This window comes from Camelus dromedarius, chromosome 5 (assembly GCF_036321535.1).
Source record: "Camelus dromedarius isolate mCamDro1 chromosome 5, mCamDro1.pat, whole genome shotgun sequence".
In the NCBI taxonomy this organism is placed as follows: Eukaryota; Metazoa; Chordata; class Mammalia; order Artiodactyla; family Camelidae; genus Camelus; species Camelus dromedarius.
The window spans coordinates 53,472,433-53,497,330 of NC_087440.1; the positions used below are offsets into that span (position 1 = coordinate 53,472,433).

The window sequence follows — 24,898 nt, forward strand, 5'->3', positions numbered from 1 at the left end:
CTTACTTACCTGCCAGGATACATTACTAACATTTCACATAAGACTGAGATGTAATTAACATAACAAACATGAATAGTATCTTCAGTTGCAAACAAAACATAAAACCAATGTACAAACTCGGCTTTTTAAATAAAAGGACTTTTCATAAATTAAAAAAATCTTTTGCAAGATTTTAACAATGATTTACTTTTCTAATTCTGTCTGATCCACGTCAGTATTTTAACTTACTGTTTAACTTAATGTTTCAAAACCACATTTTTGTCAAAATAATTTTGAGCAACATATGCTTAAAACATTAACATTACAAGACCAAGATATTAAGAGAATAATGTTAAGCCAACAAAACTTCATTCCCCCCTAAATCATCCAAATGCTGTCTTAAAGTAAAACATTTTAACATTGGTGAATATCTCATTATCAGACTATATACATCATTTACAAGTGTTCACACCACTTATAATTAACACTAAGCAAAATAACACAATGGGAATATTTCTAAAGAACTAGTAATTTCTATGCTCTAAATACAACTGAATGCTATAAACACAACTGAATGCTACAAGCCAGGAATGTAACTACACGGAGAAATAAAACTACAATTACTGTACCTTGGGAACGCTTTCGTTTAAGACCTGCTGCATCTGTACTCTCCTTAAATCCTCTCCATTTGAACAGAGAAGGGAGGGAGAAGGGAGGGAGGTGGTAGACAACTAAGAAAGCAAAAACACTGAGCTTCAAAGTAAATTTTAAATGAGGTCTGCCATTTTGCCTTTTTGCTACATTAACTTAAAAAAAATGAGTTGTATTTGACAAACATTATTCTAAATGCTTATTTCTATAATTTCTAATTAAAAATCAGTGAAGCAAAATAGTTTAATAATGTTCATCAAATATATGCTCTACTTCTACTGAAAGTAAAAAGGCAAATGATACCTAAATGAATCAGTTAAAGACAACTATGTGATCACCATTTTTAATGCCTTTGTATAGATAGGATTAAAAAAATCGAATGTGGCATTTTTGTATGCTTAAGAAATACTAAGGTTATTTACTCTCATCAAATTTGTGACTATGACACAGCCAACATCTGATGTGCAAACTGAAAATGCAGTAACATTTAAAATACCTAATGCAGCCTTCCTGATACCACAGTATACATTCCGCTAGATGCTTTCCCTCTATTACACTGAAGTGTAATAGAGTCTTGCCACAGAAACAACATTCTTTTCACAACTCTGTTCAAGTTGTTAAAATACTTTTAAAAAATGAAACTTCCCCCTCAAAATTAAACTTTGAACTGATTTATCAGTGATAAAATAATGAAAGATTTATTAGTGATAGAATGACAAAAAAAAGTCATTAGTAAAAAATGTATGCTGTGACATCCTGAAAGCATAACACAGAGTAAAGCCAGACATAGACTTGTTATTTGGCAAATGTAGATAACCTTAAAGACAACATTTTCCCTCTCAAATATTGCTAGTTATGTATCAATAAATTTCTTTACATTTTAAATAAGCAATTATTTAAAAAATTCACTTAAAATTGAATCTTATAAATCAGTTTCTTAACAATTCAGTTAATGAATCACAGAATTTTATAATTTGGTTCAAATTTATATTTTAATACATTTGATTTTCATCCTCACTCCCTTCTACACTAATGTGACATTCAAAGGTTCAATACCTAATTCTTGTACAGTACTACAAATATTTTTTAAAAACCTGTTGTATATATAGATAAAGTATATTTAAAGATATGTGATAATGATAACTGAGAAATGCTTACAAGACATGTAATACCTTTAAATGTAATTAGTTAATTATAAAAAAGTACTGACAAGGATTAAAAGCTGGGCTATAACATCAGGATTATAAAAACAGTTCATTGTCATAGAGGTGTGGAAAGTGACAACCGAAGCAATTTTCTTCACTGAACATATTCCTTCTTTCATGTGCCTTCTGGTCAGTTACTGAGGAGTAGAGAGGTACCATTTGCAGGAAACATTTTTTAACCAAAAAATTATTAGGAAAAAGCTAACATATCCAAGTAGATCAAATCTGGCATAAATTTGAGACTTTACTATTCAAGCAAAACCTCGATTTTATAAATCTACTAGTAAAACTAACATATAACAATTCCATGTTTATTAAAAGAACTAATGAGAAACATATGGACCATCTGATTACACTTTACAATTACATAAACACTTTCTAAAAACTAGTCAAGACACAAAAAGTAAAAACTTTTTTCCTGAAGGAATAGTATAATTTAAGGACTAACAAAAAGACAAATACAATATACTAAAATCAGATAAACATTTATTTAAAACATTTTCACAAAATTAAATAGACATGGTTCTTTACCTTCTTCTCAAATTTAATTCTTATTTTCACTTGAAAATCATTTGCTTTGTTATAACATTCTGTAGCAGAGAGGTTAATTTTTTTTCAACCCAAAGCAAAGAATTAGGGGAACCACCATTAGTTTGTACAGTGGGGACAAAAAGGGTTCACTATCATTCCAAACAAAGGTCACTAAAAGAAAGTTTAGCTAAGAATTCTTATATAGTGTTAGCAAAAGTATGCATAAATGCAAAATACAACTGAAAATGCTAACACAATAAAAATTTTCATTATGTTTTAAGGTCTTACACAGAAATGAAAAAGATTAAAAGTACTAAAACAGTGTTTTCAATAAACGTCCTTACTAGAATTCATCTCTTAAAGAAATGTTCTTCATTATATAATTCCTAAAGCATCAAAAAAGGGGGTTGCTGATGATATACTAATCTGTAGAACAGAACAACTCTATAGCTGTTCCCTTTATAAAAGCTGGCAACCTGGATAATCTCAATTTCAGGGGAAGCAGGCTTGCCCAACTATGAGAAAACACCTGTAAATCTTTTTGGGCTTCAGAGAAATTAAATAAATTTATAAAAATTAATAACTAAAAGCTAGAAGGTAGGAATCCTCTCAGTCACCAAAGAGAGTAAAAGAAAAGCTGGTAAGAAAGGGTTAACATCCTCTTTCTCTTCATCACCTTTCTGACTTCTGAAATGATATATTCACAGTTTGGGATATCTTTATTCAGGAGTAGTGATAGAAATATACACTATATGCCAAATTGTTAAATGTTGTAAATCTTTAGAGATCCACCAACACTTGTGGTGTCATAGCACCCCAAATTAACTTGAACAGTTAAGTCCTTTTTTACTTTCAGCCTGTAACTTTATATTGAGTGTAACTCCTCTGTAGTTGGATCTTGCATTTCTAACAAATCTGTCAATTTCTGCCTTTTAATAGGAGTGTTAGTTCACTTGTATTTACTATAGTTTTTGATATGCATGAATTTAGGTCTACCATTTCCCATTTATTTTCTTTGTTCCATCTGTATTCTTACTTCTCTTTTTGTTCTTTCTTTTGGATTTATTTTTATTATTATTATTATTATTTACCATTTTAATTCCTCTACTGGCCTTAAGAAAAAACAATTTTTTATTGTGGAATAATTTTCAACCTACAGAAAAGTGCAAAAATAGTAGAGAGTTATTATATACATATATATATATATGTGTGTGTGTGTGGATATATATCTCCTTCATCCAGCTTCTCCTAATGTTAGCATAACTATAGTACAATTATCAAAAGTAAGAAATTAACACTGGTACAATACTATTGACTAAAATACTGACTATATTCAGATTTCTCCAGTTTTTCTATTAATGTTCTCTTCTGTTCTAGGATCCAATCCAGGGTGCCAAGTTGAATTCTGTTGTCATGTTTCCTTAGTTTCCCCTAAACTATGGCAAATTCCTCAGTCCTTCCTTGTCTTTCAGACCTTGACACAAATTTTTTTTTTATCTTTACTGAGGTACAACTGACAAAATTATAAGATAGTTAAAGTGTACACTGTGGTGATCTGATATACACTGTGAAAGGATTCCCCCATCTAGTTAATTATGACTTGGACACTTTTGAAGAATACTGGTCAGCCCATTTTATAGAATGTCCCTCAATTTGAGTCTGTCTGATGTCTTCTCATAATTGGATTGAGGTTATGCATTTTTTGACCAGAGGGAGGTGCAGGACTAACCCATTTGGTTCAACCATTTTTTACTCATTACTGCTTGGATAGAAAAATTATAAAATAAGTGAGGTACTACTCTAGTACTAAGCTTAGGTATTTATAAAATTACTTATTTGAAGGCCTGATTTTATTTGTATGATTTCTCCCCAGTGAACTTCTAGGCTTTCATTTGTTAGGGTGCTAGATAAGTGCTTCCTAGCCTAGGAGGTGGGGTGGGAAGAGAATCATTTTTTAATTCTCAGAGAAGATGAAAGCAAAATAATAAAAATGATTATATTTTAGGGGATTACCTTTCCATGATAAAAAGAGTTATGCTGAACTTTGATCAATCTTTTTAATCCAATGCTTACTTTAAGATTAGTAGGAAAATTAACACAGAGAAAATAATAAATATATCCAGTGTATTTGTGGCTACAGTTACCCTAATCAAGACAAGATAAGGTCAGAAGGAATTTGTATTTTATTTTACTGACCTTCAAGGCAAGAACTCTGTTTAGTTTCTTAGGAATTCCCCAGAGCACTTATAAAGAGTTTTCTTTTTTTCAAAATTAATTAATTAAATTTATTTATTTTATTGAAGTATAGTAAGTTACAATGTGTCAATTTCTGATGTACAGCATAATGTCGCAGTCATGCATGCGTGTGTATATATATATATACACACACACACACAGTCGTTTTCATATTCTTTTCATTAAGGTTATTATAAAATTTGAATATAGTTCTCTGCGCCATACAGAAGAAATTTGTTTTTTATCTATTTTTACATATATTAGTTAACATTTGCAAATCTCAAACTCCCAAATTTATCTCTTCCCACCCCCTTTCCCTGGTAACAATAAGACTGTTTACTATGTCTGCAAGTCTTTCTTTTGTAGTCTGCTTCTTTTAGCATTTTTTAAAAAAGAGTTCTTAAATATATTTCAAAATGTTTTAAATTATTAAATGGGATTTTTCCAGAAAGCCTCATTTAAGTAACTCCACTGCACTGTGATTGCCAACTTTATTTTACATCCCTTTTCAGAATGTATAATGTGCACTGTCTACTGTGTCATCTTGCACTTAACTGTTGGTAATTTCTCATCTGTCAGCTTTGTCATCCCTAATAGTTTTAAAACTCTGAGGATCAAAACTCTGCTTCTTTCACAAAAGTGCCTAGCAATAGTACTATCTGCACAAGCAAGCATTCCAAGTCTTCTAGCAATATGAAAAATCAAGCCGTTATCCTATATACATGAGAAAATTTAGGTGGAAAAGCTATTCCTCCCCTTCAAATTAACAAAATATGAAACTTCAGAAGCTTGGAGGTAAGAAGCAAAATAATCAAAAGATTATAGTATTTTTTACCTTTGTATTGTAAATTTGAATTATTTTTCCAACAATGGTGGCTTTTTGGACAGCAAATGTTCTTTCCTTAAGACCTGTGATAATTTTCAAGTATACTACAGAATTTCTCATCATCTTTAAAGTCAAAAGTCCCATTTTTACACATAAATGTATGTTTTACATAATACTGAATGACAAATAAAATGGCTGGAAATTCATGCAACAGTATCAACACTGAATCAAACTTACCATCTTTGTCAATAATAAAACATGCTGATGCTCCACCTATCTGTCACAGTATATTTAAAAACTTAAATTTTTTTCTAATGAACCTCAAAGATGATCATTTTGAAAGATCACAATACAAAAGTGTTCTTTTCTATAAAAGTATTAAACATTTTCTATTATTACTAAGTAGAATTCTATCATTCAATGTATATTTTTAAAGCTGGAAAAAAATATTACTATAATATCCTAGACTGAAACTCTAGAATTGACATAGACTCAAAGATGTATTGAAAAAATCTATTCTATACAAATAAACCATGTTCTTTTATCAGAGTTATTTTACTAACTGGCTTATAAAATTAGGGTGCTTTTAAGAAAACTGAAGTATGCTGCTCCATTTAACATTTTAGTAGGGAATGAAAATAAAAAGGACACATGAAATTCAAACTTTTATTGTAATAGAAGATTCCAACTAGACGGGATCTAGAGATAAAACAGCTGATGACTTACTCCCACAGGATGAATCAGCAAGTGGAAAAGAAATGTTTTGAACACAGTATGAGAAAGGGGGACAATCTACTTATATTTTTATTTTTCACGTTCATCCCTTTCCTCCTTCAAGCTCTTGGGTTATTTTTCATGCAAATAGTAAAGAATTTGGGTGGATAAACTGGGACTGTTAAAGTGAACTGCCATTTTTGATGCAAGACATTAAGGAGAATTAATAGAAAGGAAAAATTCCAGAATTCAGCCTCCTCCAGTAGCCATAAAATCACGAAAAAAATCCAATCTCTCAAATACCATCAAATAGGCTTTTGTAACTATTTTGGTGGTGGTGATGAGAGGTTACAAAATACTTCAGGCACTAATAAAAGATCATATACATACAAAATCTGCTATTTGTGCTTTAACCAAAGTATTATCTTTGTTTTTTGCGGGGGAGGGTCATTAGGTTTATTTATTTATCTATTTTTTTTTAATGGAGGTACTAGGGACTAAGCCCAGGACCTCGTGCATACTAAGCATCGCACTCTACCACTGTACTATACCCCCCCCACCAAAGTATTATCTTTATGACAATCTGCAGGAATGTAGATACTGCTCTGCTCTGTCCATAATGAACTGCTCTTTACATATTGATATGTAAGAACCCTGAGCTTGTATTTTACAGTGAAATAAGACCATATCTTACTCTACAGATTAGGAGAATGAGATATTTAAAATTCCTGGAGAACAGTATCTGGTACATAACAGACAACTATTATTACATATATTTGTTAGACTGAACAACTACTATTTATGCAGAAGTCACATCTTTCCTCAGTTATGTAGACTTTTAAAGATATAAAAGATAATTTTAACTAGGTATAAGCTAAACTGTACAGTTTCCCTGCTTGTGGGGTATGTGTTAAGTGTTGAGAGAGAGAGAAAAGAGTAAAGAATAGAAGAGAGAAAAGACTTGGAATGTTACTAACAATAAGAAAAAATAAGCCAATTTAAAACTTATTTTTCTGCCATTATATAAACAATTGCTTCCAACTACATAGTTCACTTTTTCCAAACTGCACTGTGAATTACTTGATCAGTACTGAGTTTTTCTGCTTTAGAGATGTTTTACAAGGGGAAGGAGAAAATCACTTAATTCATAGTTTAATTCAACTAGATTAAGTAGGGCTTGCCAAGCAACTTCCCAAACAAAGGCAAACAGGGGTGAAGAAACACTTATAGGGAAAAAAAAAAATTAAAGAAATCTACAAATTCTAATCTACCTGTACTGTTATACTCACCAGAATAGTTGATCCCACTGCCTGCAGTAAATGGAACAATAGAAGTATTTTTAACTTTACCACATATTTTGAGTTTTACTCAAGATCACACACATAACGAAACACGGCAATCTTGGCTAATATGCAAATATTTTAAACTATTGTAAACATATCCAAATGCTGAATAAGGAAATATAAGGAGGAGGTTGTTTCAAATTAAAGGCTGATATGCTTAATATGGAGACAGCTAATAGGCCCTTACACAAAGGAAATTAATTTTTTAAACTTCACAAAAAGAACCAACATTAAAATATTAACAAAACTGCTCTTTTGATTTAATGACAAGGGATATTTTGTAAGTTCATTTCTCTTTGATAACTAAAATAAGCTACTAAAAAGGACTAATTCAGAGAACACATTATAACAATTTGTACACTTACAGTAAATCATTTTAGCGTCATGCCAATGAACATACACATTCAGTAAAATAAAAACTGAAATAGTTCAGAAATTCAAAGCAGTTTTAAATTCTAAAATAATAATTAAATATTTGAAATAATCAGAAATTTCGTAAATTCTAACACTTCTGAATTACTATGTCAAACTTAGGATCTACTCTAAACTTTATCAACAACTTACTTGGTTTACAAAACATTAAGTGTATTCATTGGTCTTACCATCTTTTCCATCTATGGGTTTTGACACTTCAATATCAAAATTTTCCTGCATCTGCTGACCTCTAAAACAGCTAAGATGTTCCTGTTCAATTTTATTACTTTCTTCTTCTTCTAGAGGCTGCCAAGTACCATCAATAAACCATTGTCCACGCATTACTGGTATTTTATCGGCCTCTGAAAAGAGAAATCACAGAATTAAACATTTTAGGATCCAACCTCCAAGGAAGTGACACAGTAACTACAATTCTGTATTTTGCTGCTGCTGTGGCAAAAACGGACTTTTGTGACCCAATAGAATCATTTAAAGTTCTACATTTCAGGTTTCAAGCCACAGGGTATAACTTTTTTAGCATATAATTTTACTTGTATTAAATATTACACATAAAAGTTGCTTTGGCATTAAAAAGGAAGACCAGTTATCTATAGAACGGAGGCCCCATATAACCAAAATTAGTAGGTCAATGGGTTGACAAATTTCATGCAAAACTCTGGTGATAGTTCCAACATCTTAGAAAACATTGATATCAATTTCCAGAAGTAGTTTAGAAATAGTGTGTATCATAGTAGCGTGGTACACTTTTTAGGGCTGTCTTGGAGGTCAAGGGTTCCCAGTGAGTATACAAAAATAAATGAAACCTTTAATTACAATAAATTCCTTACCCATTTTAGGAAAAAGTTGAGAAAAAATTTTGTGAACAATTGAACATTTCTTTTATTAAACACTCTCCCATAGGCCTAAAATTTTTAGTTGCTATTTATTTATTTATTTAAAATAAACTATCAGCTAAGCTATCTCCAATCTTTTAAAATTAAAAAAAGGAAAGATAAAATGGAAACAACAAAACCCTAAAAATAAAAAGCAAAATGAAAAAAAATGAAGCTAATTATGTAGAGTTGGTGGTTTAGTCACATTTCGAGAAATTACTTCAAGGAGATCCCAAACACAGCAATTTGTATATACATTTTAGGATATATCCTATGGACAAAAAGAACTGCAAACATATCTTAAACCTTTTGCAGTAGCTACACTGTTATAATTGTTAATAACTGTAATAGTATTGGTATTGTTAGTTTCAAACTGTAGACTAAAATGAATATATTAGTTTTGTTAATATAATTAGAAGCCAAGATTTTTAACACAAGTACTAAATGATACAAACATAAAAATCAAAGAAATAAAAACTGTACTTTAAATTTCAACTGGAAACAATCAGCATGAACTAATGGTATATTTTTTCCTTAAAAAAAAAATTCTAAGCTTTGTCTACTGAAAATGTCCAGAAATAAAGACCAATCCAGTATAAGTAATCACTCCCGATATAAAGATCGTGATCTCTAGATACTATTTCCCACTAAAAGAAACCAAGAGTCCTGAAAGAAAGGGCTAATTTCAGGTTTGAAATAAGAAATTTACTAGGTGATCCTGAAACATCTTGTATCAGACTTGTTCTGTGATTTATTAAAAATCTCCTGTTGTGTGTTTCTATTTCTTCTTGCATTACCACATATTCTGCTACAGCAATTCTGCTATAGCCAGGTCTTTGCAATATTATTTGGTGCATAGATACTCAAAAACACAAATTCATTGTGAATTATGGCTTTTAACATTATAAAGCATATTCTGTTTATTGCATGATTTTTTTGCCTCACTCTATCAAGATCACAACCCCCTGCTTTCCTATTGTTTCCATTTGCCTGTGATGTTTTTACACATCCCTTTATTTTTAACCCTTTTCACTGTTTTAGATGTCTTTTAACACAGCACAGAATTGGATTTTGCTTTATAAATCCATCTGAAAATATTTTTCTTTAAATAGGTGAGTTAAGCCCATCTATGCTTATTGATATAGCTGATATGTTTGAACTCTATTTTTCTATAATTACCACTTTTATTATTTATACTTTCTTTCTCTAGTTGGTATTTTTGTTTTTAAAAAATTATCTTTTGGTATTTAGGAATATTTGCATTTTTGGTACCACTGGTTACTTTCATACATGTATGCGGGTGCACATATGTATTTGAGTGTCCTTAATCTTTTTTGTTTAATTAACCTTTTACTACCTAGTCTGTCCCTTTTAAGTGGTATCCAAAACTCCCATTTATTACTTATACAATAAGGAATGATCTTATAATATTTTCCCTTTTCTCTCTTCACCCAGTTATTTTTAGTTTTATTCTTCCTACTTTGTCAGAATGTGTAACAATTACTGTTTTGGTCTTGGATCCACAATATATTAAATTCTAAGTATTTCCTAAATTCTTTCATGTTCAAAACTGTTTATCTACAGCCCTTGAAGGACAGGTTGGCTAGCCTGAACTTTGTTTCTCCGAGTTTTAAAATATGCTGCTCTACTGTAGTCTTACCCTGTATATTGTTCTTGAGAAGTCTGATATAAGCCTAATTTTTTTTTTATTAGTAACGTGATCTTTTTTCTACCAGGAGGCCCAGAAAAAAAAATTTAAAAATCTTATAGTTTTGCTAGTCTTTAAAATCTAATAGTTTATGACTCAGAGTTCATTGCTCTAGATCAATCTGTCAAGGTGGGTTCTTTTAATATGTAGATTTCAGGTTTTCTCTTACTTCTGAAAAGTTTCCTTGGATTATAGTTTTAATAGTTTTGTTCCACTGATTTTCTTCTTCAGAGACTCCAATTATAACTATGTTGGGTTTTCCTTTGCCTGTATTGCATTTCTTAAATTAATTTTATTTTTAGGGTTTTTTTGGGGGGGGTAATTAGGTTTATTAGTTTATTTTTAACTGGAGATGCTGGGGATTGAACCCAGGACCTTATGCATGCTAAGCACACACTCTACCACTGAGCTATACTGTTCCCTGTGGTATTGCATTTCAACTATCTTGTTTTTCGTCTGGTTGTTTTCCTTTCTTTAATCAATGCCTTTTACATCAATATTCCTTTCATCAATGTCCTATTACTATATCCACAAGTTTGTTGGAGGATATTTTATTTCGTTAGAGTTTTACAGTTTCTCTTTGTTTTGTGTTTGTTTGGGGGGGGGATTTTAATCAGTGGAAATGCATTGATTCACATTTTCTGTATTCCTCTTAAAGTAGCTATATATGGCATTTGAGTTATTTCTATTCCTGAGCATTGTATGGATGGTTCTTAGGTCCAGAGTGCTTGCTGCTGATTAGTAAGCGCAGCTCCTTTAATGGATGATGATGTGGTGATGGTAGGGATGGTAGCTGGGGGTGAAGACTGGGTTGGTGTGCCTTTTCTTTCATTTCTCCAGGACTCTCAATTTTCTCTTTACTTCATTCTTTCCTCTCACTGCCATGGCTCTAAGGGCACCATCCTTTCTCTTTCTCCTCTCCCACCAGCAATGTTTCTCTGATGCTGCTACTTCTAGTCCCTCTCACTTTCACACACCTTCCCCACAGTTAGTGCTATGAATTACTAAGTTCCAGGACTGTGTTCATATTTTGCCAGTTTTGTGGGGGACATTTTCTTTTGAGGGTGGTTCTATGCTTCATTTTAACTTCTGATTTCCTCTCTTTTTTCACTGTCTCTTCAGCCTTTCCTTGTCCTAGTCTCCAGATTCAGAGGTTTATAGCAATAACAGGAGCAGTTGTAATTTGCTATTTCTTTACTTACAGGTAACTGAAAATTCAAGGTATTGTCTATCTTGTAGTAATGCTGAAGTGAGTTATATATGGTTTACGTATTATGTGCGCCTATGGCTTTTTGGGAGACTGTGTGGAGAGATTTAGATTTGGACAGTTGCTACTTTCCTCCAGATCCAAAAGCTCATTTCATTAATCTTAATAAAAATCTTCCAAGGTAGCTAAAATTTCCTCAGTTTTACAAATGAGTAAGCTGAGTTTTAATGAACCTAAATAATTTTCCCAGAAGAACACAGCTAAATATTATGAAAACCAAGATTCCAACCAAAATTTAACTCCAAAGTTCATTCAAACTCTTTCTACTAATACAATGCAACCTATATTTCAAATAGGAAAAGTCCCTTTTTAGCCTTCTCCCCAAGAAATGCAGGCTATTTAGTTGTGTTGATAATTTAAGAATAAATAAGTTGGGCTATTTCATATTGCCAGTCTATTATGAGACTTACAAACCAGAGCCAACCATGCCTTGCTCATAAAAACAACGCAAGTAAAAAGCAGAGTTAAAGAGAGTAAAACAAGTTTACAGCACAAATCCAGACTCCCAAATCATTTCCATTCTTGAACCTAATAAAGCTAAGCATGTATTCTTTGGATAAATGGTTTGCAAGTTTTACCTAAGCTTTAAATTCCAGCAGTATGCTGTCAAATACTATATCTTTCTGGTTCAGGCCTCTGTCTTGAACTCCAGACCCAAATATTTAACTGCCAACCAATCATCCCCTAGTAGGCAGATCAACAGTTACCAGAATCACAAATAATCATGGAACACATTGGGTTCCTGGAAGAAACAAAACACAAGACCTGTTACTCCACCTGTGTTCCCTATCTTGGTGGATGTTGTGCTGACAGTATTGAGCTGTTCACTCCAGACAGAAATCTGGGAGTCATCCAAGATGTTGCCTCCTTACATGCATCTTACAACTATACCTAGACACACACTAAGTACTATTTATTGTATCTCCTAAATTATCCTCAAAGTCATCCCTTATTTATCAGGGTTTGGGCCTATGGTGCTAATGGCATCTAGGCCAGAAACGTTGCTAAATATCCGACAGTGCACAAAACAGCCCCCCATCACCCCACCCCAACCCGCCCAGAAACAATGAGTTACCTGGCCCAAACTGTCAACAGTGGTGAGGCTGAGAAACTCTGGCTTAGCAGTACCTTTTAAAACCTAAAAACACTTCTATTTAGAGTAATACCAGAAATACACTTTATAGAAACTCTTCCAAAAATTTCTAAAGATACAGTACAAAGATGTTTAACTAGGCATTTTACAACAGAAAAAGGAATAGAAAGAAACAAACAAAGTGACCTACATTTCTACCAATAAATGACTGGATACATACATGATGCTTGGCACATAGTAGGTGTTAACATATTTATTAAATAAATTAAAATATGAATAAATGAATAATACATCCATAGTAAAATAATGTTCAGAAGACACAGAATAATGTCTAGAATAAAAATGACATCATAACACCATATGTATATATATTTGTACGTGTATATATATATATATGTATAAATAGTATGTCTTATAAAAATATACATGGTATATGTGTTGAAAATAAGCAGAAAAAAACACATGAAGCTATTATTAAAAGATATCTCTAGGAGGTGGGAATACAAGGAACTTTCCATTTCTATGTAACAAGTGTGTTTTATATTCAGTACGGTTAATCTTATGTATCAACTTGACTGGGCCACAGGGTACCCAGACACTTGGTCAAACATTCTGGGTGTTTCTGGGAGGGTGTTTTTGCATGAGATTAACATTTAAATCCATAGACAGAGTAAAGCAGATTGCCCTCCATATTCTAGGTGGGCCTCATCCGTCAGTTGTAGGCCTGAAAAGAACAAAAGGCTGACCCTCCTTTTGTCTGACAGCCTTCAGACTGGAACATTAAGCTCTTCGTGCCCTGTAGCCTTTGAACAGAGACACTGGCTCTTCCTAGTTCTAACAGTGGCCTCTGCTGGCCTTCAGACTTGAACTTGGATATGTCCTCTGCAGATTTTGGACTTGCCAGCCTCCATACTGCATGAGCCAATTCCTAATAATCTCTCTTATTCTCAGGAGAATCCTAATACATTCAGCAAAAATAAAGATCACATATATTGGAAGACACTGCTGTGCCCATCCTATACCTGTTCTCCCCCTATTCCAATTTATTTAGGGCAGTGATATGCTTAATAAAAATAACTATTTCTAATCACCTTGGGCAGCTAAGTTTGGTCATGTGATTGAATCTGGATTAACAGGATACAGCAGAAATTACTGGTGGTACAGCTCTTTGGCCTTGCCCTCTTTCTTTTCTGCCACCCATGTCTTGAGCTCCAGCTCTCTTAGATCAAGTCACTTACAAAGAATGGAAACCTGCATAACAGAAGGAGCCACTGCCCCTGATCACAGTGGAGTTGCCACATATGTTTGAACTCAGGATATCCACACTTCTTTTATGTGGAGAGAAACAGACCCTTTTGTATTTAAAGCCACTGTTATTTTAGCTTTTTAAAATCATATGCAGCAGAATCTTATGCTAATAGGGACTTGCACAGATATAATTTAAAATGTCCCCTTACTTTGTTACAGAATGGAAATATCCGGATATATAACATAATAGACTACACAGACAGGGACTAGAGACAAACTTTTTACAGGACTGATGGATTAAATTAATATGTTGGAAATAGACTAACAAAGTATTATCTTTTCACTTATAACAACACTCATTGAGAGTTAATTTAAACTTAATATAAAGACTAGTACTTACCATTAAAAATACCTGTCAGAAAATAACTAGGTCATTAATCCTAATTATAACTCATAGGCAAATCACAATAAAAAGCATGACTTGACTGGAATCAAAAGAAAAATGGGTGGTTCTTGACTAGAAAACAGTTGCAAGGTCTACTGTCCATTATGAACACTTCCTTCATTTAAGCAAAACTCTGAGTGGATCTCTTTTATGTGGGTGGGGAAATTTGGTAAAAAAGATTTTTATGTATTAAAAAGCTATATTTACACTAGGAGGCAGAAGGAACAATGATAAGATTTCTAAAAGACTGTTTTCAAGGACTATTTCAACCCATATAGTACTTTGCAAAGCATGATATTTAAAGAGAGAAAGTCTTGGCCCTTTCCCTCCAGCTTAGCTATGCCTTTACAGCTTTACCTACTTCAGGTCCAAAGCATGCCTAAAATTCACTGCTCGAGAAACTTACCAACCAAATCTGACCACACAAGACTTAAAGAGGAAGGAAGTCACAGAGTAAGGGGAAATCCGAATGACGGAGTATTGGCATTCAGAGGAAGATGAAATAAGCAAGGATTCGATAAAAGAAAAGCAGAAGACACACAAAAAAGGGGAAGTAGATATGAGACAAGGAGGATGGAAAAGTAAGAAGTAGAAGATTAAGAAAAATATTTGTCATTCATTCTTACGGTTTGTTGTAAACTTACTACCTAGTACTATATACTCTGACTATACTTCTCATAGAATCAATGCTATAAATGGTGGCTAGGGTCCCAGATCAGCCCCACGGAGACCCACCTAAACCATTACGTAGCTAACATATTGATGAATCAATTCTACCAAACCATCCTTTATAATGGAAGAGGAAGGGGTTTCTCTCCCTAGTTCCAGTGTGTTTACCTTATTGGATTCTTGCAGGGTACACATTTCATTTTTTCAGCAATGCCCAGGTACTAAGCAGTGGCACCTTCCCATGGGCAGCTCTGCCCAGCATCACTACCCTCCAGGCAGTTTCACAGTGGAATCTCACCTGCCAGGCACATCCCCTCAGGCAGCCTGTAGTGAGTTCTGAAGCTAGGCACCTTCCTGTGGAAGGCTTCTCCTAGCACTCCAGAGGGCAGATTTCCAGTAGTCCCTGTGGGGTAGCACCTCAGTGACCAAGGTCATTCTCTCCAAGGTCAGAATCTTAGCAATGAGAAGAAATGGCCTCTTCCTTGGGTGCTCTGTCTCAGTCCTAGGGGTGGTGGCTGTTACCTGCATTTGCTATTTCTATATTTTTCAGAGTTCTCTTTGTCCTGTGACTTCATTCCTCTGTTAGTAATTCTTTATATTTCCTCTGTTGCAGTTACTGTGTTTCTGTCTCCTGATTGGACTCTAACTGATACAACAAGATTTTCACAGAACAGGAAAACCAAATAGTCAATAAACCTATAACATGAAATATGCTCAGATTCATTTGTAATCAGAAAACAGGTGCATTCCTAGGTATATACCCTAGAGAAATTCTGGCACATTAGTACAAGGAGATGTATAGAAAAAATTTTATTACACTACTGTTTATAATAGCAAAAAATTACAAAAAACATAAGTATCCAAAGAAGAAAACAAACTGTGGTATATTCACACAATTGAATACTATTATACATAGAGAAAATAAACAGCTAAAGTTATATGTGTCAGCCTGGACAAATCTCAAAAATCTAACCTGAATCAGAAAGCAAATTACAGAAGGATACAAATAAAATGGCACTATTTATATAAAGTTAAAACAAGCAAAAAAAAAAAAGCTAATGGGAATAATAATCTAAAAAATGCATGGGAATAAACAGTAAATTTAGGAGAGCAGTTACTTTTGGACTTGAAGAAAAGGGAATGGGAGAAGTTGCAGAAGAGACTTTGATTATATCTGTAATGTTTAATAAGCTAAGTGATAGGAGTACTGATTATTGGTTATGTTATCTAGACTTCTGTATATACTTGAGATATTTCATGATAAAAATCAATATTAAAAATAATAAACTAAGATTTCTCAGAATGCGGGTGAAAAAAACATTATATACAAAAATAATGTTTAATTGGTAAATGGAATGAAAGGTAGTAAACTAGTTCCTATACAACAAAATGCTACCTTCCATTCTAATATGTGAACACTTGCTTATTCACTGGACAGAACTACAATCTGGAGGAACAATGTAGGACAAAAGTAACTAAACAGCCATTATTCTAATCAGAATTTAGCTTGGCTACAAATGTTGTAACTGCAAAATCTGGTTAGTTGTTAGCAATCATACAAAATTCTGCATTATGAAAGAAATACCTATACCTCAAAACATATCTGGGATCACATCTGAAAGTAACAATTACACTAAGAATGCTAAATTATGTTTAGACAAGAGCTAGTGTCAATAATATTTATGACTCGCCAAATTTAAACCAATTTCACAGGGGTGAGAAACTCTGGACAATAAAATTATACCCTAAATTCTGTTTACTTATTTTGAATCAAGAAACAAAGCCATAAGTTTTTAAAAAACTGAATATATTTCTTATTTCTTCATTAATTTAAATGTAAAGTTAAATAAATGGTTTACTATCCTTAGATTAGTCAGCTAGGGCTACCATAACATAATAGCACATTTTGGGTTGTTAAACCAAGAGAACTTTTATTTTCTCACAGTTCTGAGGCTAGATGCCCAAGATCTAGGTGCTGGCAGGTTTGGTTTCTTCTGAGGCCTCTTCTCGGCTTGCAGATAGCCACCTTCTTTCTGTGGCCTCAAGTGGTCTTTTCTCTGTTCACGTGCATCCCTGGTGTTTCTTTGTATGCCCAAATTTCAGCTTATGAGGACACTAGTCAGACTGGATTAGTACTCATTCTAATGGCTTCATTTAACTTAAGCATTTCTTTGAAGGTCCCATCTCCAACCACTGTCATATTCTGTGGTGGTGGGCTTTAACATATGAGTTTGCGGGGGGACACAATTCAGTCTATAATAGTGTTCAAAAGTTTTTATTACATGACCCTTTCAGGAATTCACATGAGACTACCATCCTTTCCTCAAATTTTAATTTACAGAAGACAGTTTTTAGATGTTAGCAATCTTTCCATCTCAAAGTGAAGAACAGGCTTTACATTACAGGCCCTTTTGTCCTCATCTTTCCAAGGTTAATATTTTGATCGATAAAGCAACGCAGATTTTACATGCTTAGGGAAAAAGTTCTCTCCAGGTACTTGGCTAGTCAAAAAATGTTTGATACAATCTGCACAGATATGTGAGAGAATCCTAGCCAAAAATGGACTATATAACATTAAAACAGACTTTAAAATATTTAATGTTAATTTTAGCTTAGTGGAGATAATTAATTCAATATTGATTATGGCCATTCTATCATACAACAAGAATCAAAAGAATATGAATTAACATAGTTGGAGCTTTTAGAATCAGCAAAATGTCATTCAAACCTATCTACCTTCTCCCTATCTTCTCCTATATCCTATGTATTTTCCATGGTTTTAACCTTTGATTCTCAAACCTGGCCAATTATCAGAATCATTTGTGGAATTAAATTAAAAGATGGATTTTTCAGATTCCTTGCTACACACTTAATAAATCAGTCTCTGGAGATAGGGTCCAAAAGCATGTATTTTTAAAAAAGTTCTCCAGGTTATGATTGCAAAGCAAAATGCTCAAAATCACCATTAGTTCCAATCAGTTTAAATTAGTATCTCCAAAAATATTTTAAGCATATTCTCATACATAGATACCTATTTATAAATCATGCATATGTATTACTGTTCTAAAATGTTTTACACATTACAAAACATACAAAAATTGAAAATTTGAGAGGATTAAACACAAAGTAAATACAAATTCAAACATTTTCTTTGTAATACACCCAATAACATGCTTGCATACTCCATTTTAGATACCATTGGTTTAAATTCTGAGGATCTCTGCATCTTTAATTGCAGCACTGTTTTCTTGAGCTCCAGACCTATATACCCAAATGCTTAGTTGATGTTTCTACCTAGGTGTGAAATAGGCACCTTAAACACAATGTCATCCTATTATCTGGCTTCCTTCTGTCACCCCAAAGTGGACTTGGGTGGGAAACCTGTTCTTCTTCCACAATCCACCCAAGTTAAAAACATTAAGAGATAACCTGGACGACCCTACATCTTACTCATACTGCACTGATAGCATGCATTACACTTCCTTAATATCTTCCTCCACTAGAAAAGGGAACCCTGCTACACTGCTGGGAATGTAGTTTGGTGCAGCATTATGGAAAACAGTATGGAGATTCCTTAAAAAAATAAAAATAGACTTACCCTATGATCCAGCAATCCCACTCCTGGGCATATATCTAGAGGAAACTCTAATTCAAAAAGATACATGCACCCCAATGTTCATAACAGCACTATTTACAACAGCCAAGACATGAAAGCAACCTAAATGTCCTTCGACAGATGACTGAATAAAGATGTAGTATATTTATACAATGGACTACTACTCAACCATAAAAAAACAATAAAACAATGCTATCTGCAGCAACATGGTTGGACCTGGGGATTGTCATACTAAGTGAGGGGAGCCAGAAAGAGAAAGAAAAATACTGATGTTTATAATTGCCAAGATATGGCAGCAACCTAAGTGTCCATCAACAGATGAATGGGAAAGAAGATGTGGAGACCTGGAGAGTATCATGCTTATTGAAATAAATCAGATAGAGAAAGATAAATACTGTTATTGCTTATATGTGCAAACTAAAAAAATAAAACAAACAAATGAATAAAACAAAACAGAAACAGACTCCCAGATATAGAGAGCAAACCAGTGGTTGTCGGTGGGGAGAGGGATGGGAGGAGGGGCAAGACAGGGATAGATGATTAAGAGGTACAAACTACTATGTATAAAATAAATAAGGCACAAGCTCAGGGAATATAGGCATTATTTTACAGTACCTTTAAATGGAGTATTATCTACAGAAATGTTGAATCACTATGTTGTACACCTGAAATTAGCAATATTGTAAATCAATTATACCTCAAATAAAGAAAAGTTTAAAAAAAAACCCACAAAAGAAATGAAACAAAAACCAATAGAATTAAAAATAAATAAATAAATCCACAATTATAGTTGGGGACTTCATCTTCCATCTCAATAACTGATAGAATGAGTAGACAGAAAAATCAATAAGGATATACAAATTTCAAACTGGAAGGACAGAGCAGAAATAAGTAGGTAAAAGGAAAACAGATAAAATAAGATACAAATGTGGATTTAAAGCTAGTTCCTCTAGAACTCTTTCAAATGCAACTTTGGATTGGCTGGACTGGTAGTTTTCTGAGTGTATGTGAAGACAACTCAAGATGTGGCAGCTTTGGGTGGGAAGGGATAAATTGGGAGTTCAAGGTTTGTAAATACTGACTGGTATATATAAAATAGATGAACAAGTTTATACTGTATAGCCCAGGGGACTATATTCAATATCTTGTAGTAGCTTATGGTGAAAAAGAGTATGAAAATGAATATATGTATGTTCCTGTATGACTGAAGCATTGTGCTGTACACCAGAAATTGACACAACATTGTAAACTGACTATACTTCAATTAAAAAAAAAAGACTTGATAGAAAGAAAAGAATGAAATATATCTCATGAATAACGTTTATACTGATTACTTGTTGTGATGGTAATATAATGTTAAATAAAATATTTAAATAAAAAAAAAGATGAGGCAGCTTTGAGCCATTTAGAGCAGAGGAATTAATGAACTAACAGTGTCATCAATGTGAGGTCTATAACCACCACCCTACTCCTTGCAATCAGAATTACCAGGGATACCTACTGAAGAGGCAGACCCCAGGCTCAGATCTCTTGAATCTAATTTCCAAGGATGAGATCTGAGAAGATGCATTTCTCTCAATCCTCCCAGTGACTGTTAGGCTCAATGAAATAGGTAAACTGCTAGTCTAAGACAAGATGCCATTCCACAGGCAAGGGAATACAGCAGAGGGGAGTCAGAGGCTGAAGAGTATTCTGCCGTCCTCACTTCACCTGGAAAGGTGTTCATATTGTTCAACCTCAGAGTCTACAGGAGGAACTAAGGTTCTGGCATTGTGATACTTCATTGTGAAGTGGGTTTAAGATGAGCGCAAAGATGTATATACAGAGAGAGAGAGAGTGGGGAGAGGAAGGGAGGGGGAATATGAGTGTATGTATGTGTTATGTGCATATATGGTCATTAAATTTAGGCTTAAGTACTTTTGGTAGAGCCACAGCCTTCCATCCTTCTTTTTCAAAAATAAAACAGGTCAACCACATGCTTTTCATTTCCAGAAGCTAGGCCTGACTTCTAGTTTAAGAGCTAATATACGAGCTAGACTTAAATACAATAGCTAACATGTACTGAACCAGGTACTGCGCTAGGCACTCTACATGTGTATTTCATCAGAATCTTCAATAATAACCCTATTATTATTATCCCTATTTACAAAGAAGAAGCTGGCCGCACAGAGATTGTAACTTGCCCAAAGTCATGCAGTTACAGGAAATCAAAGATCCAAATTAAGGGAATTTGACAACAAAGATCTGTCCTCTGAGCCCACTTGGGTTTTACTGTCAATGCTGGATAAAGAATGGTTGCTTCAGATCCCTAAGAGCAGATTCATATTTGAAGCTAGATCTTGTACCAGGTGCCAGAAACTAGCTGCCATCACTAGCACTGCTGCCTCAACTGCAGGTCACTTGAGAGGAATTCCTCAAAGTTTTCAAGCTGGGGTCTCCACTGTAAAAAGATTTATAGGCCACTTCTTTCTTGCCAACATGGCAGAAAATCCAGACTACTTACTGGCTCTGCCTCAAACGAAAACTGAGCAGTTATCTGGAAAGCTGTAAAGTCCTCCATTATATCAAAAATCCTGGGAGCTAGTAGAGATGTTTTAAGTGAGCTTTTTGGGGTGGAGTCAGCACACTGTACCTCTGGTGACAAGGTCTGTATCCCCCCCAAAAAGGAGATGCTTTAAGAATATAGAAGGCTTTTATGGAAAAGAATTCCTCCTTCCCACTGGCAGTAGCTTTGTAAGATAATGACTGGTGCATTCCTCTGCCATCCAAGCCAGGAAGACTCAAGACAGCACAGCTCCTTCTGGGGCCCAAAAGGCTAGGCAAAAATCAGTTACAATTTCTCACAAGAGGAGGCAACAGTTAATACAGGTTCAGGGGCTGTACCTAACAGAGTCAGTTATCAAGACAGCAAGCCAAGAAACCGCTTTGTCAGGAAAAAGACTATGAAATGAAACAGGAGAGTTGAAAGCCAAGAATGTCAAATGAGTTATAAATTTCAAAAGATAAAAGAGGCAGGAAAATGGAGAAATAAAAACAGCTAACTGATACGCCAGAATTTACTATTCATCATGGGATGTTTCAAGATCTTTAAATATCTTACTTATTACAACAGTCCTAGAAGGTAGATACTATTATTCACATTTACAGAAGAAGAAACATAGTTTAAACTGCCCAAAATGACACAAATAGTATATGGAAGAGCTGGGATTTGGACCCAGTTTACCTCCAGTGGTTACTGACATTCCATAAACACTATACAATGCTGCCTCTCTAGAAACACAAGTAAGAGCTGAAATGGAGGTGGCAGGGACAAAACTGATAACCTAAGGTCCACCCTTTATGTTGTGACCTACCATACACTTTGATGGGTTCTAGGTCCATCTATAAAGACAGAATCTTGGCAGGCAATCAGAATTCTAAACAATTCAATACAGTATTCTAGAATTAGGGTCATTCACTATATATGAGGTAGTTACACCCTTCTCCCAAACCAAAGAAGTGTATCATGTAGTTTACACAAAATAATGTAAGAGGATAAAGAGTAAGCAGGTTAAAGAACAAACTGCAACTATATCCAGAAAGATATTCTAAAATATAAAGTCCCAGTTTTTTCCTAGTGAGAAGCAAAGAGCAGACCCATTGGTAGTGGTGCTAATTTTAAACAAGAAGAGTTAAGAGTGGTCAGCTACACAATGAAAATGTAGAGCAAAGGCAAGTATCTGTTCATCAACATGACAGACACGTACTCCTGTCTCACTTAGTGCCATTCGTGGAGAAGGGCCCATTTCAGCAGCACAGAGCCAGCGTGGAAGGAGCGGTGTCTCTGCAAGGCCTGCGCAGCCACACTGCTTCCCTATGGGGAGTGGTCCTCATCAATCTTTTTTAAGTAGACTCTACTGCCAATGTCTTTGGAGTTACAGTAAAGATTTCATTTTTCCAAAGAATAAACAAACTTGGGGGCACTTAATGCTAATACATATTCAAGTTGTTAAAATGTACGTTTTCCTGAAGATCTGGGTGGGTGGATCAGGCAGAAACAGGATACCCTGGGCCTACCCAGAAGCAATTTTATAGAATGAGAAGAAAATACTATGTTCAGTCAATAAAATACTAACTAAAAGTGGATCATTTGTAGTAGGTAGTAAAACACAAGAAGGGATTGCATTTAACTACGTATATCAAGGCTCAGAAGTAATTCCAACTGTGCTTGCATCGCCTAAAGTTACTGAGCAGCACCTTCCATGGCCCATGATTTAGAATCTTATGTTTTAGCACAGTTCATCCAGCATCGATGTTCAGAATGAAGGTTCACTGAGAAATAGCCACAGGGAGAATCAGTACTATTAGAGAGTTTTCCATTCACATAGTTAAAATAATACTCTAGCAAATAAAAGCTTAACTCTCAACTATTTGGAAAAGTCATTCATTCAGATGGAATTTATATTTCTCAAAGACTCCAGATATCTGAGGTCTTGGGGTACAGAAATACCATTAACAGTGTAATTTCGAAAGGCGAGCCATGCCCCCAACAGTCAGTCAACAGAATTTATTTGAATATACAAGTGCAGTAATAATAAAGATTATGTAGATACGGTTTGATGTAACCAGACACAGAACAAATACTGATGAGTATATCATTTACTCTTATATAATAGAAAAATCTGGCAAAATTAGAAAGTAGTACATAAAATAGAATTACTCTTATATCATCATATCAGTATTTCTACTGTTTTTTCTTAGTTCTCTGGCAGAGGCAATTTCTACTTTTTACCACTTTGAATTTCACTTGTCCCTAATCCAGCGGTATCAAAAAGTATCTGTATTATACTCTTCATCCAATTCATCCACTCTTTTGTCAGAGATTCAACAACTTTTGCAGGCGCAATTCCCCTTTTCCAAGGCAAACTCAAAAAGGAATTGTAGGTTATATACAGTGGCTATAAAAATGTTTTCCCTGTTTTGCTTTTTAACTGGGCTTTTAGGAATGAACTGTGGCAAAAAGAAGAGACTGTATCTATACACTTTACCAGTGGTGAAGTTTTTCTTGATAACATGTACAGTTTAAATTTCATCATGCTCATGAAAAGATAAAGGTCTTAGATTTCCCAGCAATCAGGGATTCTAGAACTGTGTACCTCCCCATCTCTTCATCTTAAGATTCCTGTGAACACATTCCCCATCTCTCTCTCTCCTTTCTATGCCCCTACTCTCCTTACCAGGTGACCATAATTCTCAGAGGGTCCCATGACCAGTGCAGTACATCTAGTTTTCCCTTGTTCTCCACAGAAAAGGATCAGCCCTAGGGTTTCAGAAATCAAAGATTTAAGCAAAGCAGAAATTATAAGGTGTGATGTGGAGATTAAAGACCCAAGAAATAAAATTTGGAAGAGGGAAGAATACAAAAAATATTTTTTAATGATAAAATAGTAAAGGAAGGAAGAAAAGAAGAGAGTGATGACAGATGGAGGGAAGAAGAACGTACCAATCTGAAAATTTATATAAATTAACTTGCACAACATCATTATTACATCTGAGCCATACACAAACAAGGTGGGTTAATAACTAATATTAGATCAGTTTTTAAACTAACAGTACAATGCAAAGGGAAAGAAAAGTCCTGAATGTCTTGTTCAGGTAGTGCCAAGTCCTGCCCTCCACACAAATACACTCACTAGTCATTTATATCTTTGTGCTGTTTTAGTAGGTCACTGAAAAATAGTCTAAAGCAGACCTGATCTGGAATGGAGCTCTCAGAGAATCTCTGTCACTGTTCGAAAACAGTAAAGTCAGAATTCCAATGCAGCCCACGGCTGCTTTCCAGGCTGGGCTAGTGGGAGATAAGGTAGTTAAAAAGGCTAAGAGATATAAGTCTCCAATACTTTTTTAGAGCCAGGCATTCCTATAGTTCTGCTTTATTAGAGGCAGAAACTGATGAAGAAAGAGTGTCTTCTGCTAGCTTGAACTCCACTACTTTCCCATGATGCCCTGTACCTCATGAAGGATTATTAAGTATTTAGGTTATTAACCCTCGAATGAAACAGACCTAAGAGATGGCTACAGC

The 24,898-nt window shown here is 34.2% G+C and overlaps 1 protein-coding gene across 7 annotated transcripts in view; it reads right to left on the bottom strand.

Moving 5' to 3' along the window:
* DDHD1 (DDHD domain containing 1) overlaps positions 1–24,898 on the bottom strand; it is a 70,608-nt gene that overhangs the window by 40,644 nt on the left and 5,066 nt on the right. For 2 of the 7 annotated variants that reach the window (XM_064485964.1, XM_031453749.2), the window contains exons 2-4: positions 8,087–8,260; positions 7,431–7,451; positions 609–710 (exon numbers count right to left, since the gene is read on the bottom strand). In XM_064485964.1, coding sequence (XP_064342034.1) covers positions 609–710; positions 7,431–7,451; positions 8,087–8,260 — 297 coding nt within the window. The remainder of the gene's footprint in view (positions 1–608; positions 711–7,430; positions 7,452–8,086; positions 8,261–24,898) is intronic. The other 5 variants (XM_010982935.3, XM_064485965.1, XM_031453753.2 and 2 more) reach the window with 3 other exon arrangements.